Source organism: Cervus canadensis, chromosome 12, assembly GCF_019320065.1.
Source record: "Cervus canadensis isolate Bull #8, Minnesota chromosome 12, ASM1932006v1, whole genome shotgun sequence".
Classification (NCBI taxonomy): Eukaryota; Metazoa; Chordata; class Mammalia; order Artiodactyla; family Cervidae; genus Cervus; species Cervus canadensis.
Window position 1 is genome coordinate 72849064 of NC_057397.1, and position 23465 is coordinate 72872528.

The following is a 23465-nucleotide window of genomic DNA, read 5'->3' on the forward strand; positions in this document are numbered from 1 at the left end:
GGTTCTCTCTTTGTGGAATGTGAGCCTTTCAGCATCAGAGCCTTCAGCATTCTCTCATCTCATGCCATCAAACAGGTTGTTAGAATTCTAGATGAGAAGTAAGGCTGCCACCTTTGTTGACATATTTAAGCACTGTTTATCTCACAGTGAAAGTAGGGGTCCAGGACTGAGAGAGAATGGAGAGGAAAGGGGGAGAAACACAGGTTAAATATCTTGTCGATTTTTACCAAGTGGGCTAAAGGAATCTCTTTAAGTCTTCAGTAACAACATATTGCTAGGGGCAATGTGGGTAGAAATTTGGAAATACTTTCCGATGGACCTTCCTCTATGAAACCAACTTTCTTCATGTTTATCTGCTACTAGGACACTGGGGAAGGGTCCTGGTGAATGTCGGTTCCAAAAGAAAACAGAGCGTAAGACAGGAAGTCTTCCTGTCGTCCAGGAAGAAGGGCTGGCCTATCCTTCTGGCCAGCAGAAAGAGGAGGAGGGGAGGGTAAGTTAGAAAAGAGGTCAGCTACCCACGCCTTCATCTCCCCCAGCTTCCTGCAGGGTCAAATCTGGGTGAGGAGGGGAAAGCAAGGACGAGAGTCAGAGGAGAGAAGCCGATCCTGCGGTTCTTCCCGTGCGAAAGGGGCTTCCCTTATATGCCGCGTCCTTTTATTCATTTTCTGGTTTATTTGCGGCCGCGGGGTCTTCGTTTGCTCGGCACACACTCTAGGCGCGCAGCCTTCAGGAGGCGCAGCTCCCGGCTCAGCTGCCCCGCAGCACGTGGGGTCCTCCAAGACCAGGGGTCCAACCCGTGTGCCCTGCAGGGGCAGGTAGATTCCCAACCCCTGGGGCACCGGGAAGTCCGTCTGCATCCACCCGGGCGCCCCAGGGCTGTCGGGGACAATGGGACTTTGCCATCGGGCAACGGCGGGGATAAGTCAGCTGTGGACGCCTCCCAGGACCAGATGAGACAGGCTCCTGCGGACACAGAGCGAGGCCAGGGCCGGCCCGAGCAAGCCCCTCCACGCAGGCCGGGGCCTGGGGACCTCTTACAGACCCAGGCCGGCGCCGGTCACCAGGCGTGACCTCTGCGTGGGCTGGTGTGGAGCTAGAGATAGGAAACCTTACAAAAATACATTGCTTCAACCAGGATACACTGAGATGCTCTTTAGGGGCAAGCCTGTTTTCAGCCGCCCCGCCACCACTCCCGGGGAGGACTGTGGATGAGGGTGGGCCGGGGGAGGGGGAGGTGAGCCTCGGTAAATAAAGAGCTGCGTCTTCTTTGCACACAAAGGGCAGAACCCACATCCCTCCGCAGGGGTCCTTCGACACCCACCCACGCTGCGGGCTTCAGATCGAGGACAAAGTTCACTCCTCTGCAGGGCTCTCCCTGACTAGCTCCATCCCACACACATCTGCCAAGCCCCAGCCGCGCACGCAGCTCTCAGCAGTGAACGAAAGCTGCCCTCCAGGGGCTCCCGAGGCGGGAAGGGAGGCCGAGGTGTCCTGACCGCAGTCCCGAGTGCAGGGGGTCCTCGGCGTCCGAAGCCGCAGAACCACTCTCCCTTCTGAGTGACAGACTGAGCGTCAGTGTCAAGACCTGATCTGCGAGCCTGGCACCCACGAGCCGGCAAGATTTCAGTTAGGGCTGCGGAGGAGGAACAGTCTAGGCTGAGGAATGGTTTCCTCCCGGGCTCGCAGGCTGGACAGGGGAAGCAGCTGTCCTCGTTTATTTTCACACGCAGGGTCGCGTAATTCCTGCATCTGTATTCCGTTCTCATTGCTGCTGTAACAAATCACCCCCACAAACTTAGTGGCTTAACACAGCAGGGCTATTATTTGACCTTTCCAGAGGCCGGAAGTCCAAAGTGGGTGTTACAGGGCGAAGATCCGGGTGTCGGCTGCGCTGGTTCTTTCTCGAGGCTCCGGAGAAGCGCCCGTGCCCTCCTCTGCCTGAGTCTGGAGGCTGCCCGCTCCCCGGCCTGTGGGCCGATCCTCCCTCTCCGGGGTCCCAGCCCCTCCTTCTGCTCCCCAACCTTCCTGTCTCCCCCCTGTCAGAACCCCAGTGATTGCAATGGGCCCGTGAAGATGACTCAGGATAATTCCTCCTTTCACAACCCTTGATGTAACTAAACTTGTAGTCTCTATTACCACGTAAAGTAACATCCACAGTTTCAGCATGCAGGCATCTTCGGAGGGCCACTGTTCTGCCTACAAGAGTATCCTTTGTGTTACCTCCCTTCTAATTCAGTGTGAAGAACTGAGTTAGGATCCTATTTGTGAGATGCAAAGGAGAAATTCAAATATAGCTTAAAAATGTAAACATACTAGCACCAATTATGATATCTGTTAAAGTAAGGAGCCATTTAAATCTAACAGCTGTCCTTGGAGAAATAAACATAATCTAAATCCTCAGTATTTAGCTTTAAATTTTTCTTTCCTGCTTCTCAACATTACTTTATCAGTGCTTCTCAAACTGGGGCTACCCAGGTCCCAGCAGGTACACCTGATAACCAGAGGTGACAATAACCTGCAGGATAAACAATACCCCAGTGCCAATTTTATTAACTGCAATAAGCCAGTTGTAACATTTTATATTAAAAATGAACATGGCTATAATACACAGTAGGATGGACATTTTGAATAAATTTTGTAAAACATGAAACTCTAAAGAAGTAATGATCTGCTCTGAACTGCGCCTAAGGAATTTCTTCTCTGCTTTAAAGGAATATTTTGATGAAACATCTGAAAAGCACTGGCATAAATTAGAATATTTGTGCAAGTCTTCCAAAAAAAAAAAAAAGATCAAGAAAATAGTATCTCCTGATTACATGTATTTCTGGCTATGAGTGGTATAAAATACTTTTAGTTACAAAATTTAGAGATCATTTATTATGCATCAAGAATATCATAACTCACCAATATACAGAACTCAGTGTTGACAAGGTTCTGCTTCAGTGTGTAACTGACAACCAATATGTAAAAATATACACGTTAAATTTTTCATATTTAGAAGAGGCCCTCTGCAGTTCACCTGGAGTAGATTTACTTTTAGTTCATATGCAATTCTGTTTAACGTTTGCCCGTGGGTCCCCTACCCAAAGCAATAGACAACAAATTAGAGACGCCTTGTTCCAGGAAACTAACAGACTCAGACACACACACATGAGCTTATAATGTATCATTTTCGACCACCTCTTATACACCAGACATTACCTCATATAATATAAATATCCTGGGTGTTATCCTCTTTTTACACCAGGATCACAGAGCTTGAGAAGAGCTGGGATTCACAACAGACCACCAAACTCCAAAGTTTGTGATCTTTCTTTTGAAGAAAACTCAGCTCAGTTCTTTAGCAAAGCAGGTGAGAGTGAGTTAGTGACTTTTCTAACTCTGGTAAAGAGAGTTGTTTTTTTTGTTGTTGTTTTGGTTTTTTTCCCTCAAAGAGTGGAACCTGAGTCATGTGTTAAACTTGGCTTCCCAGAGTAACTCATTAGCCAAACATCCCAGGGTCTGGGCATGGAGCGAAATCCAAGACAGTCAGGGGAGCAGGAGACAGGCGTTTCATCCGTTCACCCTGCTTCCCACCTGGAACAGGTATGATCACCTTCCGAAGACTCCGATGACTCTGTCACTTCTGGGGACCACTGGGATTTCTCTTTTGAATAAGAGGGATTTTTATTTTATTTTTATTTTCTGCATTTCTCAGGAGCATATGTTGATTTGGGAAGTCTCCCCTCCCCCCTCCTGCTATTCTAGTAACAACTTCCTCTCCTTTTTCAGGATCTACCCTCATGGAGATCACATGAGCCAGTGTTCAGAAAGCTCACAAGAGTACATGGCAAATACAGATAACCTTCAGGGTGTTTCCTTCTGTGGAAACTCTTGGTTATGAGTAAGCCAATTATGATGGCTTATTATTTACAGTGAATTAATATGAATTTAAAAAGTGTACATTTGCTCCTTCACCATTACCTACTGCCCAGCGTAAAATAAAATAATCCAAGACAGAATTTCAGATTTTATTAGAGAATGTATCTAAAATACAATATTTATTAAGTTATGATATATTATTTGAATGGAAATATACTCTGTATCACAGCTATAACAATTTTTATAGATAATTCATTTATATCTCTGTAGTTCAAAAGTCACTAAATCATAATGTAATTAAGATACCATTGCTACAAATATATTTAAGAATTTAAAGTTTTTCTTTATTATACCATCTTGGAATCACAAACATTTATCTGATTCACATTACATAGGATCAAGACTATGTTACCTGATTTATATCACACAGTTCAATTTATCCCTATATGTAGACTTGCACTCAATCATCCTGCCTTCTTATATTTTAAAAATAGCACTTTAGTGAACCATTGTGAGTGCTCATTACCCCACATTCTGTGAGCAAAATCAAGGTTCTTATATTCTCTGTCACAGAAAGGCTACTATCGTAAGCAAAGCACCAGTCACAGCAAATCTGTCTATCATGACAATTGGTCTGGGTTTTCACATTTTAATAGTAAGCACATCAGGTGAGAGATGAAGGGTCTAGAAAACCAGACGCAAAGAAGCGAGGGCCCAGTTCACCAAGGTGGACTTGTGCTAAGCTAAGGGGAGGCCCAAAGACTCTCCCCTGGACACTGCCCCGGGGCCGCCTTATTTGGGGAAACCTCTGACTTTTCTGTTTTTCAGGGGCTGAGCCGGACGCCAGTTGTCCACCATCGGAAGTTCAGGCTCACCCTCCGCGTTGAAGTTAAGAGTACGGAATTTCGACATCTAAAAGACAAAATTAAGATGAAAAACATCAAAAATACAAGTTTCACTAGAGCATTCAATTATCGTGCTTGTGTTAAATCTTGAAATACATTTCCTAGTATTCACAGTCTCAGATGGCAATGTTCAAAATTTAATTTGATCCTCAACAGATATGTAATCACATATAGATTACATATATATACTTTTATACAACAAATTAATTTCTACAGAATAAATTACAACACCTTGCTGTTATCTGAAGGAAATTTTTTTTTTTTTTTGAAGGAAATTTTCAATGAGCTTGTTTTTTCCTCTTTTAATTACATAATCAAACATCAAAAACCTATTAAATATTTTGGCGATGTAAAGTAATAATAATTCTAGATCCAAATTAAGGTTTTGTTTTCTGCCCCAGGGAAGACACACATCAGCATGGGTACAAATAGATAAAGTGACCCCAGGTTTGCAGGCTCCAGGGTGGAATGATGGCTGACATCTCTGCTTAAATTTACAGAAGCACAGGATTAAATCTGCCCAGGCTGGGATTTCCAACCCTCATCTCTGGGTAGTTCTGATTTCCTTTTAAGTTCGTGTGAGTTCCCAGCAGACTGACATGGCCCAGGCAGCCCTCCACCAGGTTCCTCCTTCTCTGAGGCTGTTTCTGAAAGAGTCACTTCCCTTTCACTAAGCATGACTTGATCTAAATGAAGAATGGTGGTTTGGGAGGTAAGGCAGCTGCCCGTGAATCAACAGCCTTGACCCAGATCTCTTTGCCAAACAAAATTCCCTTGGTCAACTCCGAGGAAGTCAATTTCCGAGGAAGTCAATTTCCATGTAAGTCAACGACTGTAACACACATGACCATTGTCACTGCAGTGTGCCGAACGCACAAACTATGCTCTATAGGAAAAGTGTGTCTGGTCTAAGCTGCTAAAGCAACTTGGAGTGGCTTTTAATAGATGCTTTTTATCCAACGGATGACTCTCAACTGTTAGAATCTAGAATGTATTCTGATATAAATAAACTACAGTCAGATCTTAGGTGAGTGAGCCATCAGCTGGAATGATCACCCATAGCTATGCAGCCTTGAATATAAAATCCCTTTGTTCCAGCCTTCAGATTCCTCCTAATGTACAAAAAAGCATGTACTGGGTGACAGACACTTTTCTTAGGTAATCTTCAGTGTTACGCAACTTCACAGTAAAAAGAAAAAATTACCAAAGCTTATCGTTAATAACAACAAGTACTTGTTGAGTGCTAATTACATCTGCTACGCACTATTGCCGGCACCAGAAGCAGCAGGAGGGTTAAAGCCCAGATCTGTCTGCTTCCAAAGGTCCAGTCCTTCCGCCTGGACTAAGTGCTCCCCCCAACTTGAGCAAACGGACCTGCTGACTGCTAACGGAGATGGGTTCTTTGAGCACGACCCAGGTCACGCTTTCGAGGAGAGGAGGGGTGGTCAGTGAGCCAGGGTAGGTCCAGTAGTCCAAGACGTTAGGAAGGAGGCTGGAAGGATCGAAGTTAGGGAAGTCGGCACTCTTAGCCTGGAACACAAGGCAAAGACCCAGGTTAAAACACATCACATGATCAGAGTCGGGGGGGGGAGGGGGCGGGCACAGGAGAAGGGGACACAGAAAAATTCAACTTGGAGAGTCAAAAACCTTCCTTTTTTTTTTTTTTTTAAAGAGAAGTTCCATATTCACCAGAAAACAGAATAAAAGAAATTAACAGGAGATATTCGACATGGAAACTTAGATTAGCAGATGTGAGCAAGAGAACCTGACTAGCAATTTGACCTGTCCATTTGCTCATCTATCCTCTCAAACAATCCCTTATCTTTTTCATTAAGTCATTAACTAATCTTAGCTGGTATCTAAAGTGAAATTGCTGCCACCAAAATGCTGCGATTTTAGGGTATAGGAACAGAATGTGTAGACAGTATCCTCGATGAGGAGGTAACTGTCTTGCTATGCTGTTTGATGGTTCGACCAGAACTGAAGAACTGCATTGAGCTCTGGACACCACACTTTAGAGAAACAGAAGCAACAGGAAAAAGCTGTCCGAAGAGTGACAGGTTGCTGCAAGAGACAGCTGTCAGGTAAGACTAGTTAAAGGGGACAAAGATAATTAGCTTGGGCGTAGGTGAAAGGCTGAGAGAAAACAGGATCAAGTAGAAGGAAGATGTAGTTGTTGTTTTTTTTTTTTTTAAAGTATAGTTGACATATGTTAGTTTCAGGAATACAATGTAATGATTCAATATTTGAACATATTATCAAATGATCGTAATAAGTCTAGTGAACATCTCTCAACAGAAACAGTTACAGAATTTTCTTGTGATAAGAACTTTTAAATCTACTCTTAGCAACTTTCAAAGAGGCAATAAGGTGTTATTAACTACAGTCACTGTGATGCTGCTAAGTCGTTTCAGTCGTGTCAGACTCTGTGTGACCCCAGAGACGGCAGCCCACCAGGCTCCCTCCGTCCCTAGGATTCTCCAGGCAAGAACACCAGAGTGGGTTGCCATTTCCTTCTCCAATGCGTGAAAGTGAAAAGTGAAAGTGAAGTCAGTCATGTCTGACTCTTCGTGACCCCGTGGACTGCAGCCTACCATGCTCCTCCGTCCATGGGATTCTCCAGGCAGGAGTACTGGAGTGGGGTGCCTTTGCCTTCTCACTTATTTTGATTTATGTATAAGTCAATCCCAAAACGTCTTTATTTTATAACTGGAAGTCTGTACCTTTTGGCCCCTTTCACCTGTTTTTGGCCCCCACTCCTGCTTCTGGCAACCACCATCGATCCCCTGTATTTGTGAGCTGGCTTTGTGTTTGTTTTGTTTGCTTATTTTAGATTCCACTAGTTCATGTGGTATTTGTTTTTCTTTATCCGACTTATCTCACTTAGCCTAATGCTCTCAAGGTCCACCCATGTCATCACAAATGGCATGATTTCATTCTCCTGGACAGCTGAGTCCGTTTTATCTGTCTATCTATATCTTGAGCTTAGTCACTTCAGTCCTATCTGACTCTTTTGCAAGCCCATGGACTGCAGCCCACCAGGCTCCTCTGTCCATGGGACTGATTCTCCAGGCAAGAATACTGGAGTGAGTTGCCACACCCTCCTCCACGGGATCGTCCCAACTCAGGGATCAGACCCACGTCTCCTGCTTCGGCAGGTGGATTCTTTACCCACTGAGCCACCTGGGAAGCCCCATCTATATCTATCTACCCCCCATTTTCTTTACCCATGCACTTGTTACTGGGTGCTTAGCCTCTTTCTGTCTTGGCTACTGTAAATAAAGCCGCAGTGAACATGGGGGGTGCATATACCCTTCTGAATTAGTGTTGTAGGATCAGGCTTATTCTATACGAATCAGGGGAGTCAAGCTCAGGGTAACAGGCAAGCCTTTCAGAAGACTTGCTGCTTTAACCTGAGGATGAGTTTGATAAAGCCAGGTTGCTGCTGCTGAAAGCAGTGTTTATAAGCAGATGCTCCATGACCAAAGCACATAGATTTAAACATGAATTCAAAGAAGTCACAAAAGAGAACCTCATTCATCATGTTCTCCATTGCATTTCCTGGACTAACAAAGTGACCAGTGTATAGTAAGTACTCAACAAATATCTGCCTTATGAAGAGTGAATAATTGGATCAGGTGATCTTTCAGCCTCTTTGCAATCATGGTTTTCTCTGATTCTTGCATACGGATGTTCAAACGAAGCAAGAGTAAATAAATACAAGTCCGAAAATTATACAAGCATTAGGATCAACTGTGAGATAAAGATAAGTTGAATAAACATATGAGCAACATTTTACCTTTATTAAGGGCTCATCTAAGAACCACCTATCAACCCGAGACTATTCAGCTTGAGCAAAAGAATTTTAAAAAGTGAGTGGGGTATGGAAAATAGGTACCCTGCGCAGGTGTCAAAACATTCAACTGTACCTTTGTTTTAATAGAATCCAGCGCGTCAAGGACTTTCTGGAGAGCTGGGTTAGCATCACCAACCTATAGAAAGACACAAAGGACAACAGTATGTACAGTTGGCACTGCACCGTTTTTTGATTAGGGCACCTCTAAGGTATAATTTCTCCAAATGGTGAAGCAAAAACCACCACTAGCTACACGCCACCCGTCAGTCTTAGTCTGATGGCCCTGTTTTCACTGACAACCTGCTTCCAGCTCCGCGGTTCACCTGAAATCACCTGCTCAGATGTCACCAGTGACCTCCAACTGCCAAGGTTAACCGCACTGTTCAAATGCTTGCTTTAAGCTTCATGCAGAATTTTGCACTACTGTCTTCCCTCCTTTGCAAAATGCCCCCGTCTTTTGACCTTTCCTTCTGCCCTCCAGCCTCCCAAATCTGCCTTGATCCTGTACTCCCTGTTGATCCTTTAATCAGGGTCTTTCCCCCCAGACTGCAGCTTCTCAGGGCTGCTTGCTGAGCAGTGCTATCCCCCTCGTCAGGTTTTCCTTGCATGATTTCATAGACATTCGTGGAGGCTCAGCTGGTAAAGAATCCGCCTGCAATGCAGGAGATCCGGTGCGATTCCTGGGTTGGGAAGATCCACTGGAGAAGGGAAAGGCTGCCGACTCCAGTATTCTTGGGCTTCCCTTGTGGCTCAGCTGGCAAAGAATCTGCCCGCAATGCGGGAGACCTGGGTTCGATCCCTGGGTTGGGAAGATCCCCTGGAGAATTCCGCGGACACGACTGAGCCACTTTCACTTCACTTGTCACTTGTGTGTGCCGCTATCACCTTGACACAGGATTTCCAGAACCATGAATCTGCAGCCCAGACCTTTCTCCACTGGGTCTGCAACTATCCAGGGGGCAGCTCAATCGGTATGTCCCACTCTTGCTGCCTGGATTCTGCAACACGGAGTCACTGTCCTTCACTCCTACAAAACCTGCTATTAATTTAGCATTCTCCATCATGGAATAGCACTACCTAGCTTAAGGCTGAATGGAAAAAAAAAAAAAAGTACCAGTATTCATTCCAAGTATTGCTTTTTCTCATTTCACATTTCATGTGTAAACATCCTTCACATTTACATCCAAACAGTACCTAAGAAATACCTCTGGAATTGTCTTTTTGTCTCTATCTCCACTGCGATTAGCAGATATGCAGGAAAATAAGCCCCCAAATACTTCAGAGCTAAAGGCATTTCCTAAGCTTTTTGTAGAATGTCCTATTTGTTATGAATGTTCTGTCCAGCTCACCTTTTTTGGAAACAGTGGGGGAAAAAGAATTGGGCCATCAACTAACCTTCAAAAAAACACCCACAACGGCCAGTCCATCAGGCTGCTGCGCTGCTGTTCCAAAGTCCCCGTACTTGGTGTTCCAGTGAACCAAGTGTAGCTGAAGCAGGAGACACACACACAGCAAACGATTAAACGTGATAAAAGCCCGCACAGTTATCTTCACAGCTAGAGCCCACGAAAGTGAAAATGTGGGTAATTATAAATCTAAACTTGTATTTTAACTCTACTTGTCCACTACTTGGCAAGTGATTCCTTCAACAACTCCAAGACAAAGCCTTGCGTACCTTTGAGGAATGTTTATTTCTAGATTTTACATTAAAACGCAATCCTCCCAGTTGAATTCATTTTTACGCAAATGGTGTTCTTAGAAGGTCTTAGAGAAAGCTTTGTGGCATTAACCTTAACATCACAAATAAAGGTTATAAGAAGCAAATAGGAAGAGCCTTTGTGAAGAAAATGGTTTGAGCTGAATTTACAAATTAAGCTTTTGAAAGAAAAAAAAAAAAAGTGTATCTTACCTCTGCAGCATATTTCTTCTTATCCACAGTATGCTCAGAACCTCGCTCATCAGATGAACCCCAGTGAAAGTGAAACTGAACTAATCTGTAAGTGCCGGTAAGAGGTCCGTCTTTCAGCACTAAAATTAAAAATATATATATAATATTTATGTGGGCTTGCCAGGTGGCGCTAGTGGTAAAGAACCCAACTGCCAATGCAGGAGACATAAGAGATGCAGTAATTTTGCCTGGAGAAGCCCATGGACAGAGAGAGGAGCCTGGTGGCATACACACACTTATACACACACAAACTCATCCACACGCATGTGGAACACACACACTCCTAAATATCACACTCTTCAGTCTTTTTTTTTTTTTTCATTTATTTTTATTAGTTGGAGGCTAACCACTTTTCAGTCTTCTTTTATAGTACTAAATGTATGCCTGAAGCAACATCTTGACTCTGAAAATTAAATCTAGACCCGGGCTTGGTGTGCAGAGCTGAATGGAATCATTTCAACTGTTGTTGTTGTCTCCTTTACTTGTAATGACTGAAAGGATGGGTGCTTTTCCATCTGTTTTCTGAGCACAGGACACTTTCCTTCCAGGATTGCTTTGGAGTCAGAGGTTCAGGTTTCAGAGAGAGGAGCTTTTCAGGGGACTATGAATTCCTCTGTGAATAAGTGAGGAGGCGTGGGCAGCGGCCCGCCAACGCTGGGCCGTCTCACACCTGCGAACTCAGGAACCTCTGCCCTGCCTCGGCCCAGGGAGTGGCCTTCAGCCCGCTTTGCCAACCTCTGATGCCTGTCCTGAGTAGGATCTGTGAACCTACAAGCATGCCAACAAAGGTCCGTCTAGTCAAGGCTACGGCTTTTCCAGTGGTCATGTATGGATGTGAGAGTTGGACTGTGAAGAAAGCTGAGCACCAAAGGATTGATGCTTTTGAACTGTGGTGTTGGAGAAGACTCTTGAGAGTCCCTTGGACTGCAAGGAGATCCAACCAGTCCATCCTAAAGGAGATCAGTCCTGGGTGTTCATTGGAAGGACTGATGCTGAAGCTGAAACTCCAATACTTTGGCCACCTGATGCGAAGAGCTGACTCATTGGAAAAGACCCTGATGCTGGGAGGGATTGGGGGCAGGAGGAGAAGGGGACGACAGAGGATGAGATGGCTGGATGGCATCACCGACTCGATGGACATGGGTTTGAGTAAACTCCGGGAGTTGGTGATGGACAGGGAGGCCTGGCGTGCTGCGGTTCATGGGGTCGCAAAGAGTCGGACATGACTGAGCGACTGAAGAGAACTGAACTGAAGCATTCCCTTGATCTTAAAATCGATTCTTCTCTACAAGTTTCCCCAACTCTTTAGAATTTGGATTGTGTGCTTGTCCCTCATTCATGTCCGACTCTTTGTGACCCCATGAACCATAACCCTTCAGGCTCCACTGTTCATGGGAGTCTCCAGGCAAGAATACTGGAGTGGGTTGCCATGCCCTCCTCCAGGGGATCTTCCCAACCTAGGGATGGAACCCAGGTCTCCTGCATTGCAGGCGGATTCCTTACCGTCTGAGCCCCCAGGAAGCCAGTTTGGATTGTCACTGCTACTATTTAACTTTATAATTAAAATGTTCTATTTAGACTCTGACCTAAACTGGCTCATCTGTAAAATGGATACCTTCAATTATTTATTCACTAAGAATTGATTGATCATCACAGACAGATCATTGTGGGATACAGTGCATAGTGCTTTCTTAAAATTCTAACTTTAATAACTATCCCGTGATCCTGGTATTAATGTAACCTTATTACACTTAAATTCATACTAGAAATCACATTCTTAGACAGCAGCTTATCTGTAGATAATCAACGAGTTGTGTCTTAAGGGAGGATTAAAATAGTAATAAATCACTGTTTCCCCCATGCCCTCCAAAAAGCTTTTACTTAATTTACATGTATTAATGGGATTTAACTGATATATTAATGACATATATTTATAAGCAATGACAAACCTAGACAGTATATTAAAAAGTAGAGACATCACTTTGCTGACAAAGGTCTACAGTCAAAGTTATTGTTTTTCCAGTAGTCATGTATGGATGTGAGAGGTGGACCATAAAGAAGGCTAAGTGTTGAAAAATTGATGCTTTTGAATTGTGGTTTGGAGAAGACTCTTGAGAGTCCCTTAGATTGCAAGATAAAATACGTCAGTCCTAAAGGAAATCAATCTTGAACAGTCATTGGAAGGACTGATGTTGAAGCTAAAACTCCAATATTTTGGCTACCTGATGTGATGAGCTGACTCACTGGGAAAGACCCTGATGCTGGGAAAGATCGAAGGCAGAAGCAGAGGGCAGCAGAGGATGAGATGGTTAGATATCATCGATGAGTCAATGGACATGAATTTGAGCAAACTCTGGGAGACGGTGAAGGACAGGGGAGCCTGGCGTGCTGCAGCCCACGGGGTCAGAAACAGTCAGACACGATTTAGCGACTGAACGACAACAAACTGACACATTTAAAAGCCTTTAAAAATAGGGTAGTTCCACTACTTCAGTTTTATTTCTCTAGAACTGGAAATAGAACCCCTTTTGCTGTAAGTGAATTTTATTAGTTTGGGCTTATAATTCTGCAGAGTAATGAGCCCAAGAGAACTTCAGTTTGTAAAACCAAGGGACAAGGTCTTCATGATAAAGTTTGTTTGGACAACTTCACCTAAATATGCTTAATTGGTAGCAGCACATGTTCGTCTATTCAAAGAAAAGATAAAGCTGGCTGGAAGATATCCAGGCGGCTGGGCCCTTCTGTGGCTCCTGATGCAACCTCTGGCTGACAGCTCTGCCTTACAATAGGCCAGGAGAAGAAAAGAAGTTTTTTGTTTTTGTTTTTTTAAAAAGAGAGAACAAATTATCAATGGTGTTATATTACTGATCTATTAAGAAACATAAATTTGGATGTATTCAAATAAAATCACATCTCTAAAAACTAAAAAACTTACTGTAAACGTGTTTTTCTTTAATCTGACAATAAGGAAAGAATTAAAGAATTATCCTTATACCCCCAAATAGACTTTTTCCAAGATGAAAATATAATTCATAACTATGTATATACCCTTAAAAGAAAATACATGTTTATAAAGTTTATAAAGATTTAGGATTAGGCAAGAGTAATATGAGCTTTCATTAAATAAGGTTTTCTAATACTATTAAAAAAAAAAAAAGAAATGCCTCAGTGTTCAATGATTAAACACTTGCAGGACTAATCTACTATTACCAGAAACCTGTTTGAGCTTTTGTTAAAATAAAACCATGTTACTATGTAGCTGAGAAGTCCACTGTAAATAGTGCATACTCAGTCGCTCATCATGTCCAACTCTTTGCGACCCCGTGGACTGTAGTCCGCCAGGCTCCCGTCGATGGGATTCTCTAGGCAAGAACACTGGGATGGCTTGTCATTTCTTTCACCAGAGGATCTTCCCCATCCAGGGATCAGACCAGTGTCTCTTGAGTCTCCTGACTTGGCAGGTGGGTTCCTTACCACTAACACCACCTGGGAAGCCCCTACTATAATCAGGAAAGGTGTTCGTGTGTTAGTCACTCAGTCATGTCCGACTTTTTGTGACCCCGTGGACTATAGCCTGCCAGGCTCCTCTGTCTGGGAGATTCTCCAGGCAAGAATGCTGGAGTGGGTTGTCATTTCCTTCTCCGGGGGAAGGAATGTCATTTCTAACTCCATACGGTCTATGGGGTCGCAAAGACTCAGACACGACTGAGCGACAGGCACTCATAAAGGTAGCGTGCATCTTTTTACTTGAGAAATAGGAAAGACGAGATTCAAGACAGGGAACTCACGCCAACATTCTGGGTCTACTTACTCTTTTATTTAATTTGATTGCTCCATGCTATTTTCTAAACTACTCCACTTGAAAAACCAATGAAAAAATAATTTTAAACAGCAGAAATTGATGACTGCATTTTTTTTCTCTGGAAAAATCCAGCCATTTTTGTGTGTAGCTGTTGTACCACAGAAATGTGTTCCACAAGCAATGGAGATACATGAATGGGGTTTTCTACTCTGAGACCCAATGTCCTGTTCAAGACTCCTGCAAACTTCATTTAAATCCAAACCTCAAAATCAAGAAAGATTTTAACTTTCATGATCTTCCATCAGTTATACATACTATATATAAAACACAACAGAAGCATTAAATGTAATATTATCATCAGTCCTCTTATACATATTACTTATGTAAATTATGTTCCTTGTGAAAGATTCATTTTAGTAATATTGAAATAAATTAGTTACTAATGCAAATTAAAACCTGTAAATGTAACATTAACATTTTTTCCTTTCTTGATCACTTTAATATTACTTAATATAAGATGTGAGGGCTTCCCTGGTGGCTCAGCTGGTAAAGAATCTGCCTGGAATTCGGGAGACGTGGGTTCAGTCCCTGGGTTGGGAAGATCCCCTGGAGAAGGAAATGGCTGCCCACTCCAGTATTCTTCCCTGAAGAATCCCATGCACCGGGGAGCCTGGAGGGCCACAGTCCATGGGGTCACAAAGCGTCAGGCAGGACTGAGCTACTAACACGCATACACATGATATAAGATGCATCCAAATGAACTCCAGACCTTAGTGAATGTCAATCATCTCTCTTAAATTCAAAAATAAATAAACTGTTCCCAATAATCCTTAGTTTAAAACTAAAATTTAAGGGATTCCTATTAATGAAGTAAATAGTCTACTAAAAACACATTTCTAGTCGGTGAACAATCACTTCTATGAAGAATCTGAAAGTTAATCTGTTTTGGGTTTTTGGCAGTGGTCAGCAATTCTAGGGCTACCTACTAAGGTTAAAAAAGCAAGTGTCAGTAGAGACAGACCTGAGCGAAAGATGCCCACACTCCGTTTCTTTCTCAGTAGTGAGATGCTTAGCTGTCCCTTTCACTAACATACCCACGATGAAGACTGAGGGGCAGCAGGTCTTAGTTTCAGGTCTATGGCAATTATTTGACAGCTTCTGGTTTAAAAAAAAAAAAAAAGTAACCCTTTGACATGAACACAATTAAATACGGGGTCTAGAATGCTTTAGTCTATCTTACAGAAGCTTAGGGTTCTGCTCACAACAGCTGTCCATGGGTTGGCCCAATAATTCGAGCACTGGTTTTCAATATTTGCCTCTAACTTTGCAATAAAGCAAGAACGTTTTAAACTCACTAGTAAAAGTTAATAAGTTAGCAGGAGTTAATAATTTGACTACTATTCTTTTCTTCCCAGATAAAGAATGTAATAAAAGATCTCAAACAGGGAGAGTTATTTTTTAATAATTTAAAAAACCTAGCAGGATTAACATTTTTCCATTAATTTCAGGTGGTTTCTTTTTTTTCAGGTGGTTTCTTTTTAAAGGCACTTAGAAGATTGATGAGAGCTTTAACCCTAGTTCCTAGTTAAAGCCTATTAACTCTATATTTAAAAAGAATTCTCACAAGCTTAAACATAACAATAAATTCTACCAGTTCAGTTCCTTATACCCAAGTATTTAAGTTTGGGTGTAAGAACATTTAGGATATACCCAAAAATCTGAGTCTATGAAAAGTACTTGAAGACTGACATCTTACTGGGTTGCAGGGGAGGGGAGTAAATGAACTGAAGTATTTAAATACAGAAAATAAAGGATATCTTAAAATACTAACTCAGTGAAAATAATTCCTAATAAAAAGAGATGATAGACTACAGATTTTAAAAAACTGAATGACCAAAATGAAAAATTATTTTTAGACTTAGAACAGAAAAGTGTATCAGTTTTTAAAAGTATGGCATGGATATGAACACACTAAACATTCACTATAGCCGTCATTTAAAGATTCTTATTCAATTTCCACTTTTAAGTGGTTGCCATTTAGCCTCATTCCAACAAACGAGGAAGGAGACGACTAGCAAGTAACCTAAACTCTTGAGCATTCCGTTTCTTCATGTTTATTTTAAGTGGGTTTGACTAGAGTACCTCCACTGTGTGTTCTAACTTGAGAGTCTAGGATCTTAAAAAAAAAAAAGTCCAAAGGGTATTTCCCTGCATGCTATGTTTGGTTTGGTTTTATTTTTTCTATCTTGCAGATGTGTTTCCCCCTAATATCAACATTTAATATACTCATATTCTAGAAAAAAATGCTTCCTTGTTTAATCAAAACACCTGCAAATGCTGCAAAGGTAGCGGGCAAAATGACAAAGGATTCTTTCACGTGCGAAGGCGGACAAGCCTCTGGAGCATCCGTTCCTCCTGTTTTTACTGCATCTCCTGCTTGGCTCCCTCAAGTCTTCCTTTTTCCTGCTTCCTTCTGCTGGGAGTCTCCTCCAAGACGCTGAAATCCTTCAAGCCTCATCCTTTAAGCACAAACCTCATTCACCCTTAAAAGTCTTTTCTGACTTGCTTGGGCCAACTCCAAACCTGCTTTCTAAGTTTCCTTGGAACACCTCCGTGTTGCACCCACCAAAGTGACTGTCAGCATCTACTGCTCTTGTCTTCCTCCGTGAGGCACCCTCAGCATGGGCTCACGGGAGGCGAGGGACCAGGCTCCATCCTGACCTCTGGGTGCCTCGCTTCCCTTACATAAAGGTGGTGCTAGTGAGATTTTTCTTTTCTTTTATAAAAACTAAGTGAACTATACATCTGTCTCTAAAGACATGGACTTGAGCCTCTATCTGAACCATTTGGTTTTCAACTGTTTCACAATCAAACACAGCCAGTTGCTTCAGTAATGTGTGTGTTATTCACCAGGAGGAGGAGTTAGAAAAAGGTGGGTAGCTCTCATCAGTTACTGCTCACGGAGAAATCCATCAGAACTTGACATATTTATGGTAAAATGTATTACTATGTGATAATGTCATATGTAAAATCAGTCCATAGCTTAACATAATAACTGGCATGTTTGGAAAAATACAGAAGTGTTATAAGATTTTAAAATATCATTAAGTGATAAGAAGTAATTTTAAAGCAATTTCAAAACATTACTTTCTTTCTCTTTAATAAATCCTATTTACTTGCTACCATGTTAAAAAAAAAAAAAAAAAAAAAAACCCAGAAGTTTTCATCAGAGATGCAATAGCAACAGCACTTGCCTAACAAAGGCAGCCAAGTGGTGTGAAGAGCCAAGAGCAATGGCCATTTACGGAGGAATCTCAGGTGCCAGGCACTGGGCTTTACACATCTGCCCCATTTAATCCTTCCACTGTAACAGATACTCCAATTTTACAGTTAAGAAAACAAAAACTTAGAGAGGCTAAGTTACTATCATTCCCAGGAGAGGAGGAAGGAAGAAGAATTTTTCAAAACTGTACTGAATACATTGGATAGCTACCGAAAAAGGCAAGGCAACTTGACTATGATGATTATAATTACATTCATATATTAGCACTGCAGGTCATTACACGAACATTTTGACAGTGTTACTGAATGTGGGATCTGTCTTTTCTCCTTTTGTGCAATGCTCCACACGTCCCCAGGCCCACACCCCCGCCACACATAACATGTTTGTAGCACCATTTACTGAGTGCCCTTCAGAGGAAAGCACTCGGGAAAACAGGACACTGGCCTAGAAATCAACCAGTGGGCAAAGAAGGCTGCTCCTGTGTCTGAAGGGGATTGTTCTCCTACTTCTAAGCAAGAAAAAAATAAAAAGCAGCAGCAGTCAAAGAGTGTTCTGTAACAGCACTACTACAAATAAATTATGGTAATTGGTTTTGTCAGCAAGGGACCAGGTATGCCCACCAACTCTGAAACATCTTCATTTATGGAATGAACTTCTGGGTGGATACCGAGATACACAGCCACCCTCACCACACTGGCCCAAGGCAGAGAAAATATTCACAAACACAGTGTTTCCGACAATTTCAGGATTTTAAAGCAGCAGGTTTTCAACACTCTTCTGCGTGCTACCTTGAAGACCAACTCTAAAAAGTCCAGTTTCTGCAAGTCTCCTCATTGTTGACCTCTACGCCAAGGGGCCCTGCCTCTTGGAGACTTTTCTCAGGTATAGCACAGTTATTCAGGGCCCTACATAGAAACCGGGAATCCGACAGGGAGAAACAGCCCCTGCCACTTCAAAGAAATTAGCCTGCTTCTCAGAGGCTGAAATAGAACGAAGATGATCAGAGTGTAGTATTAAGGGGATCCTGCGCCTGTTAAGCTGGGACAAGAGCTGCTACGGACACACAAGTTATTTTGTAAACACTGACCTGCTTTGTCCTGGGAGTCATCAAACTCCACGTTGAAAGAGTGACCGTTGTTGAGCATTCTCCGCGAAGTTGCTTGCCCATAGAGAAGGGACAGAGGCTTCAGAGCAGCATCAGAAACGACGGCCTTGGTGTCAACGTCAACCGGTGACTGGCGCTCGCCGTTGGCGATGGGGAAGTCCTTATGCCAGTGTTCGGGGCCTGGGGTTAAGCAGAGACGTGTGAACCCCACAATGTGGGGAAGGGCACACCCCAACTCCGGGGAAAGGGCAACGATTCTCGGACCTGCTTGGCTCCAATTCTGGCGCTACCACTTCACAGCTGGATACCAGGCGGGGTTAGTGGTAAAGAACCCGCCTGCCAATGCAGGCAGATGCAAGGGACGCCAGTTCGATCCCTGGGTCAGGAAGATCCTCTGGAAAAGGGCTAGGCAACCCACTCCAGTATTCTTGCCTGGAGAATCCCATGGACAGAGGAGCCTGGTGGGCTACAGTCCATGGGGTCACAAAGAGTCGGACACCACTGAAGCGATTTAGCAAGCAACCTTTGGGAAAACATTTGATCTGTGCCTTAGTTTTTCTCTCTGTATTAAGGGGAACCAATAGCATCTGGCTTATAGAGGTTGGTGTGAGAACTAACATCAATCCATGTAACGCTTTTAGAACAAGCAGGGAGCGTCATACACATATTAGCTATTTTTATGTTTCTTTTCTGAAACTGAGCCCTGACCCTGGGTTTGTGATTAGGATTTGAATGAGCAAGCTTCCTAAAGACACTCCTGCAGAGGGAGATTCCTTCCTCAGTCCTCCTGCCAGAGGCAAGGACTGAGTCACCGCCCCGCCAGCCCCCTCGCCCTGAAGGGTCTGGATCTCCATCACCTGAGAAGCCCCAGACCCCGCAAGACAGAGATGCGCCAGACACATCTTGCTCGGACGTCCGCTGGCCTGGGGAAACCCAGACCTGTGGCCCCGAAAATGCCGGTTTCCTGGGGACCTCCTGACCTCAGAAGTCAAGAAATCAGGAAAACTCAGACGCCAGCGCAAAGGATTCAAACCACCAACCCAAGAAAACGCCCGGGAACAGTTCGTGCTGAGAATCTTAGCCACAGGTGGTGCTGAGGATGAAGTGCGGGGGGTTGGGGTGGGGGGGAAGGGGATGAAGGGGGGCGGGGCGGGGGGGTCTCCTAATTTCTCTGCGATCAACGACCAAAGTGTTTCGCTGCACCCCTTCCTAGCGTCCTCTTGGGTCGGGACAAGGTGGTGATCGACCCAAGAGGGGCTGCGCGCGGGTCCCACGGCGATGCGCGCCCCCCTCCCCGGCCCGGCGCGGGGTGCAGGGCTTCCTCGACAGCGGCCTGGGGCCCCGCGCCAGGGACGCGCCCGGGGGCCCCGCACTCACCGTTGTGCGGGCCGTATCCCCAGTGATGGGACATGGTCGCGCCGGGGTCCGGGTACTGCTGCTAGGGTGTCCGCGCCGTGTGTCCGCGGGCCGCGCCGTCGCCGGCTCTTATAGGCGCCCGCCACCTTCGCGCGTGGGGGCGGCCCCGGGCTGGGGGCCCCGGGCGGCCCCAGGCGGAGCGGGGAGGAGGGCGCGGGCGGAGGTGCGCTCCGCGCGCTCGGGGCGGGCCGGGCGGGCGAGGCTCCGGGGGCGGGGAGAGCGCCCTGCCGGCCGGGCGCTGCGCCAGGCTCCGGGGCTCCGCTCGGGCCGCCCGGCTCCCCTCGGCGCGGGCCCGGGGCGCCCGCGAGGTTCCGCGCTCCCCGCGCGGACTGGGCTGCGGAGCGTCTGCGCGCGCCCCGTCCCCCCGCGGGGCGCGGACCGCTGGGGCCCCGGCGCCTCTCCGCCCGCGCCCCCCTTTGTGAGCGAACCCCCGGCCCCCACGCCCTGCCGCCCCGCCCCATAGGCCGTGCCGCGCCGCGGCCCCCAGCCCCGGGGGGCTCGCCGCGCGGGGTCCCGGCCCTGCGCCCGCAAGCGGGGCGGGGAGCGTGACCTTGGGGCGGACGGGGCCGCGGTCCTGGAGGGGCTCGGAGGGCCGAGCGCCGCGCGCCCCCTGCCGGACGGCCGTGCGCGCACCGAGGAGGAGGGCGGTCTCCCATACAAAGTCCGCACCGAGGCGAGCGTGCTTCTACATCAGTCCCTCAGTCGCGTCCGACTCTCTGCGACCCCAAGGACCGCAGCACGCCAGGCTTCCCTGTCCATCACCAACTCTCGGAGTTTACTCAAACTCACGTCCATCGAGTCAGTGATGCCATCCAACCATCTCATCCTCTGTCGTCCCCTTCTCCTTCTGCCCTCAATCTTTCCCAGCATCAGGGTCTTTTCCAATGAGTCAACTCTTCACATCAGGTGGCCAGAGTATTGGAGGTTCAGCTTTAGCATCAGTCCTTCCGTTGAACATTCGGACTGATCTCCTTTAGGGCGCATGCATGAGAGAGGGCAATTTCCTTGCGAACTGACAAGGTATCATATGGATACCCTGACATCTCTTCCTACCTCCTTTCTTCTCTTTAAAAAATTAATTTGGGGGGAGAGATTATCTAGGCGAGTAAATACTGACTGAAAGCAATCAAGACTTCTAAAGAATCACTCTTCTAACAGGAATTGGGTGAAAGAATTTCTTGCAAAAAGATGAGAACTTGCAAAAAGGTGAAAACTCAGAACTTGGCTGCCAAAAAAAACTTGGCATCAGGCATACCTAAGAATCAATTCAAAGAAATTTAAGAGGATATTTTTTTGAGGCAAGGCAACGCAACGTTATAGCCATAAGGTTTTGGGCCTTTTCTGGGCCTTAGGCAGTTTGCCTTTATGGATCCCCTCTTCGTAAACACACACACCCATACAAGGTCACCCATACACATACATGAATTTGTTGCTATATTGACATAAAGATTGATATTTTAACATTATGTATTTTAAACATTTTTTGACATAAATGTTCATTTTCTTCTTCTGGTTTTAAAAGAAAACATTTTCTAAAAGTACTGTGGGCCTGAAACTCTGTTTCCTAGTACCTAATGTGGAAGTCAGGACTGTTTTCTGGTGGGGGCAGAATTCATTTCCCTCAAGGGACTTTGCCACAAAAAGAGGAGAAGGATTTTCTGTCCTGTGGATCACTGTGATCTTTGAGAGCATAGTATTAGAGGTAACAACGAGGCAGCTGGACACAGTTATACACAATCCTATCAACATCATACTACTTGTACAGATAAAGAGATAAATTATAATATTAGTGCAAACTTTTGGAATATTGATCTCAAAAATCATTATTTTCTATTTATTTCAGTCAGCTCCACACAAACAGATACGATTCACAGTTAGATGTCCTTGTTATTGTCCTAAGGTCCCAGGAGCGTGTGAACCTCTTTGTACTGCAGTCTTGGTTGCTGCCATCATGAATTCTTAGGCAATGAGGATTTTTGGTTCCTAATGCCATCACAGTTCTTCCCAGAGAGCACAGTGCTAAAGAATCTGCCTGCCAATGCAGGAGATGTAAGAGATGCAGGTTCGGTCCCTGGGTTGGGAAGATTCACTGGAGGAGGGCATGGCAACCCACTCTGGTATTCTTGCCAGGAGGATCCCAGGGACAGAGGAGCCTGGCGGGCTACAGTCCACGGGGTCGCAAAGAGTCAGCCTTTTCGACTGAGCACACACGCACACACACCATCACAAAATGGAGTTTGTAGTTGCAAAGAACCTCTTATTTATGACTCTGTAGCTACATATTGTGGAGTCCAGTAAAATAATTTTGATTCTTTGCATAATTTTCAAATATTTACTTAATTGAAAAGAAGAGGGCCTTGCAGTTGCTATGAGGTTCTTCACTGGGCCCTGGGGATGTATTGTTGGTAAGTGTTAAGAGCTGAATACTAAGTCTATGAATGTAAAGTGGGTTCTAAAGATTTTGTGAAGGTAGCTAGGTTTTCAGACCTGCTGAAATCCTTGTCTCTTATTTTCTGTGAAGCTAGACTGTGGCTTTACTTACATGGAAGTAATAGAAGCACATTTTGATTATTAAATATTTCTAAAACTTCAAACACCACCAAACTGCAGTTCAGGAAATAGATTCTCATTATTCAAGTGAGTTTCCCCCTTCCTCTCTCACTTCTGGAAAATGAACTCCTTTTTAGTGGAGCAGGCCCTCCCCGCAGAGCTGAGCTTGGAGAGAACTTCGCATACTCACTGCAGGCAGAAGATATTTCATCTTTGGATATTCAGTAGAGATCGACATTTTTTTATTAACTTCTTTTTTATTACATTGATTGTCTTAGCACTTTTTTCTGTCCATTTTTTTTTTTAACGATAAAGATGGCTTTGTGCCTTCACATAGATGCATTCAGGATTCAGAATGGAACTTTATTTTACTGAGGCATTCTTAGCAGGCAGTCATGATTCAGTTATGTTCAAAAGACTACTCTAAGATTGGATTTTTAAATGCCAAAAATATTAGTTATCCTACACTCGTGTTTCTACTGGACAGGAAGACCTGTTCATTTAAGAATAATTCTAAATAAAGAAACTGTTACAGTACCTGAAGAAAGGCACTTTTTTTCTGCCCTAGAAGGAAAAAATGGCAGGCTATATATTAGGAAATTATAATAAAAAAATCTTGAAGTCTGTGCTCCAATTATCATAATAAAAAGGTTTCTAACATATTAATCTTCCTAAAAATATAAAATAAAATGGTAAAGAATTTCTCCCTCCAGTAAATATATTGGTAATATATTTT

The 23465-nt window shown here is 44.5% G+C and overlaps 1 protein-coding gene across 1 annotated transcript; it reads right to left on the reverse strand.

Annotated features, from left to right (window-relative positions):
- Window positions 1-3999: 3999 nt before the first annotated feature.
- Window positions 4000-20342, reverse strand: CA2 (carbonic anhydrase 2). The gene is made up of 7 exons (XM_043483101.1): window positions 20141-20342; window positions 18746-18943; window positions 10535-10653; window positions 10021-10113; window positions 8699-8761; window positions 6144-6299; window positions 4000-4776 (listed from the first exon to the last, which is right to left on the reverse strand). Exons 1-7 carry the CDS (start codon window positions 20172-20174, stop codon window positions 4657-4659), a joined length of 783 nt encoding a protein of 260 aa, XP_043339036.1. The 5' UTR covers window positions 20175-20342; the 3' UTR covers window positions 4000-4656.
- Window positions 20343-23465: the final 3123 nt, after the last annotated feature.

Coding starts and splice junctions, on each gene's coding strand:
- CA2 (XM_043483101.1), bottom strand. CDS start 20,174: ATGTCCCATCACTGGGGATACGGCCCGCACAACG. Junction 18,944..20,140: donor GGGATACGGCCCGCACAACG/GTGAGTGCGGGG, acceptor GCTTAACCCCAG/GCCCCGAACACTGGCATAAG. Junction 6,300..8,698: donor TGGATTCTATTAAAACAAAG/GTACAGTTGAAT, acceptor CTTGTGTTCCAG/GCTAAGAGTGCCGACTTCCC.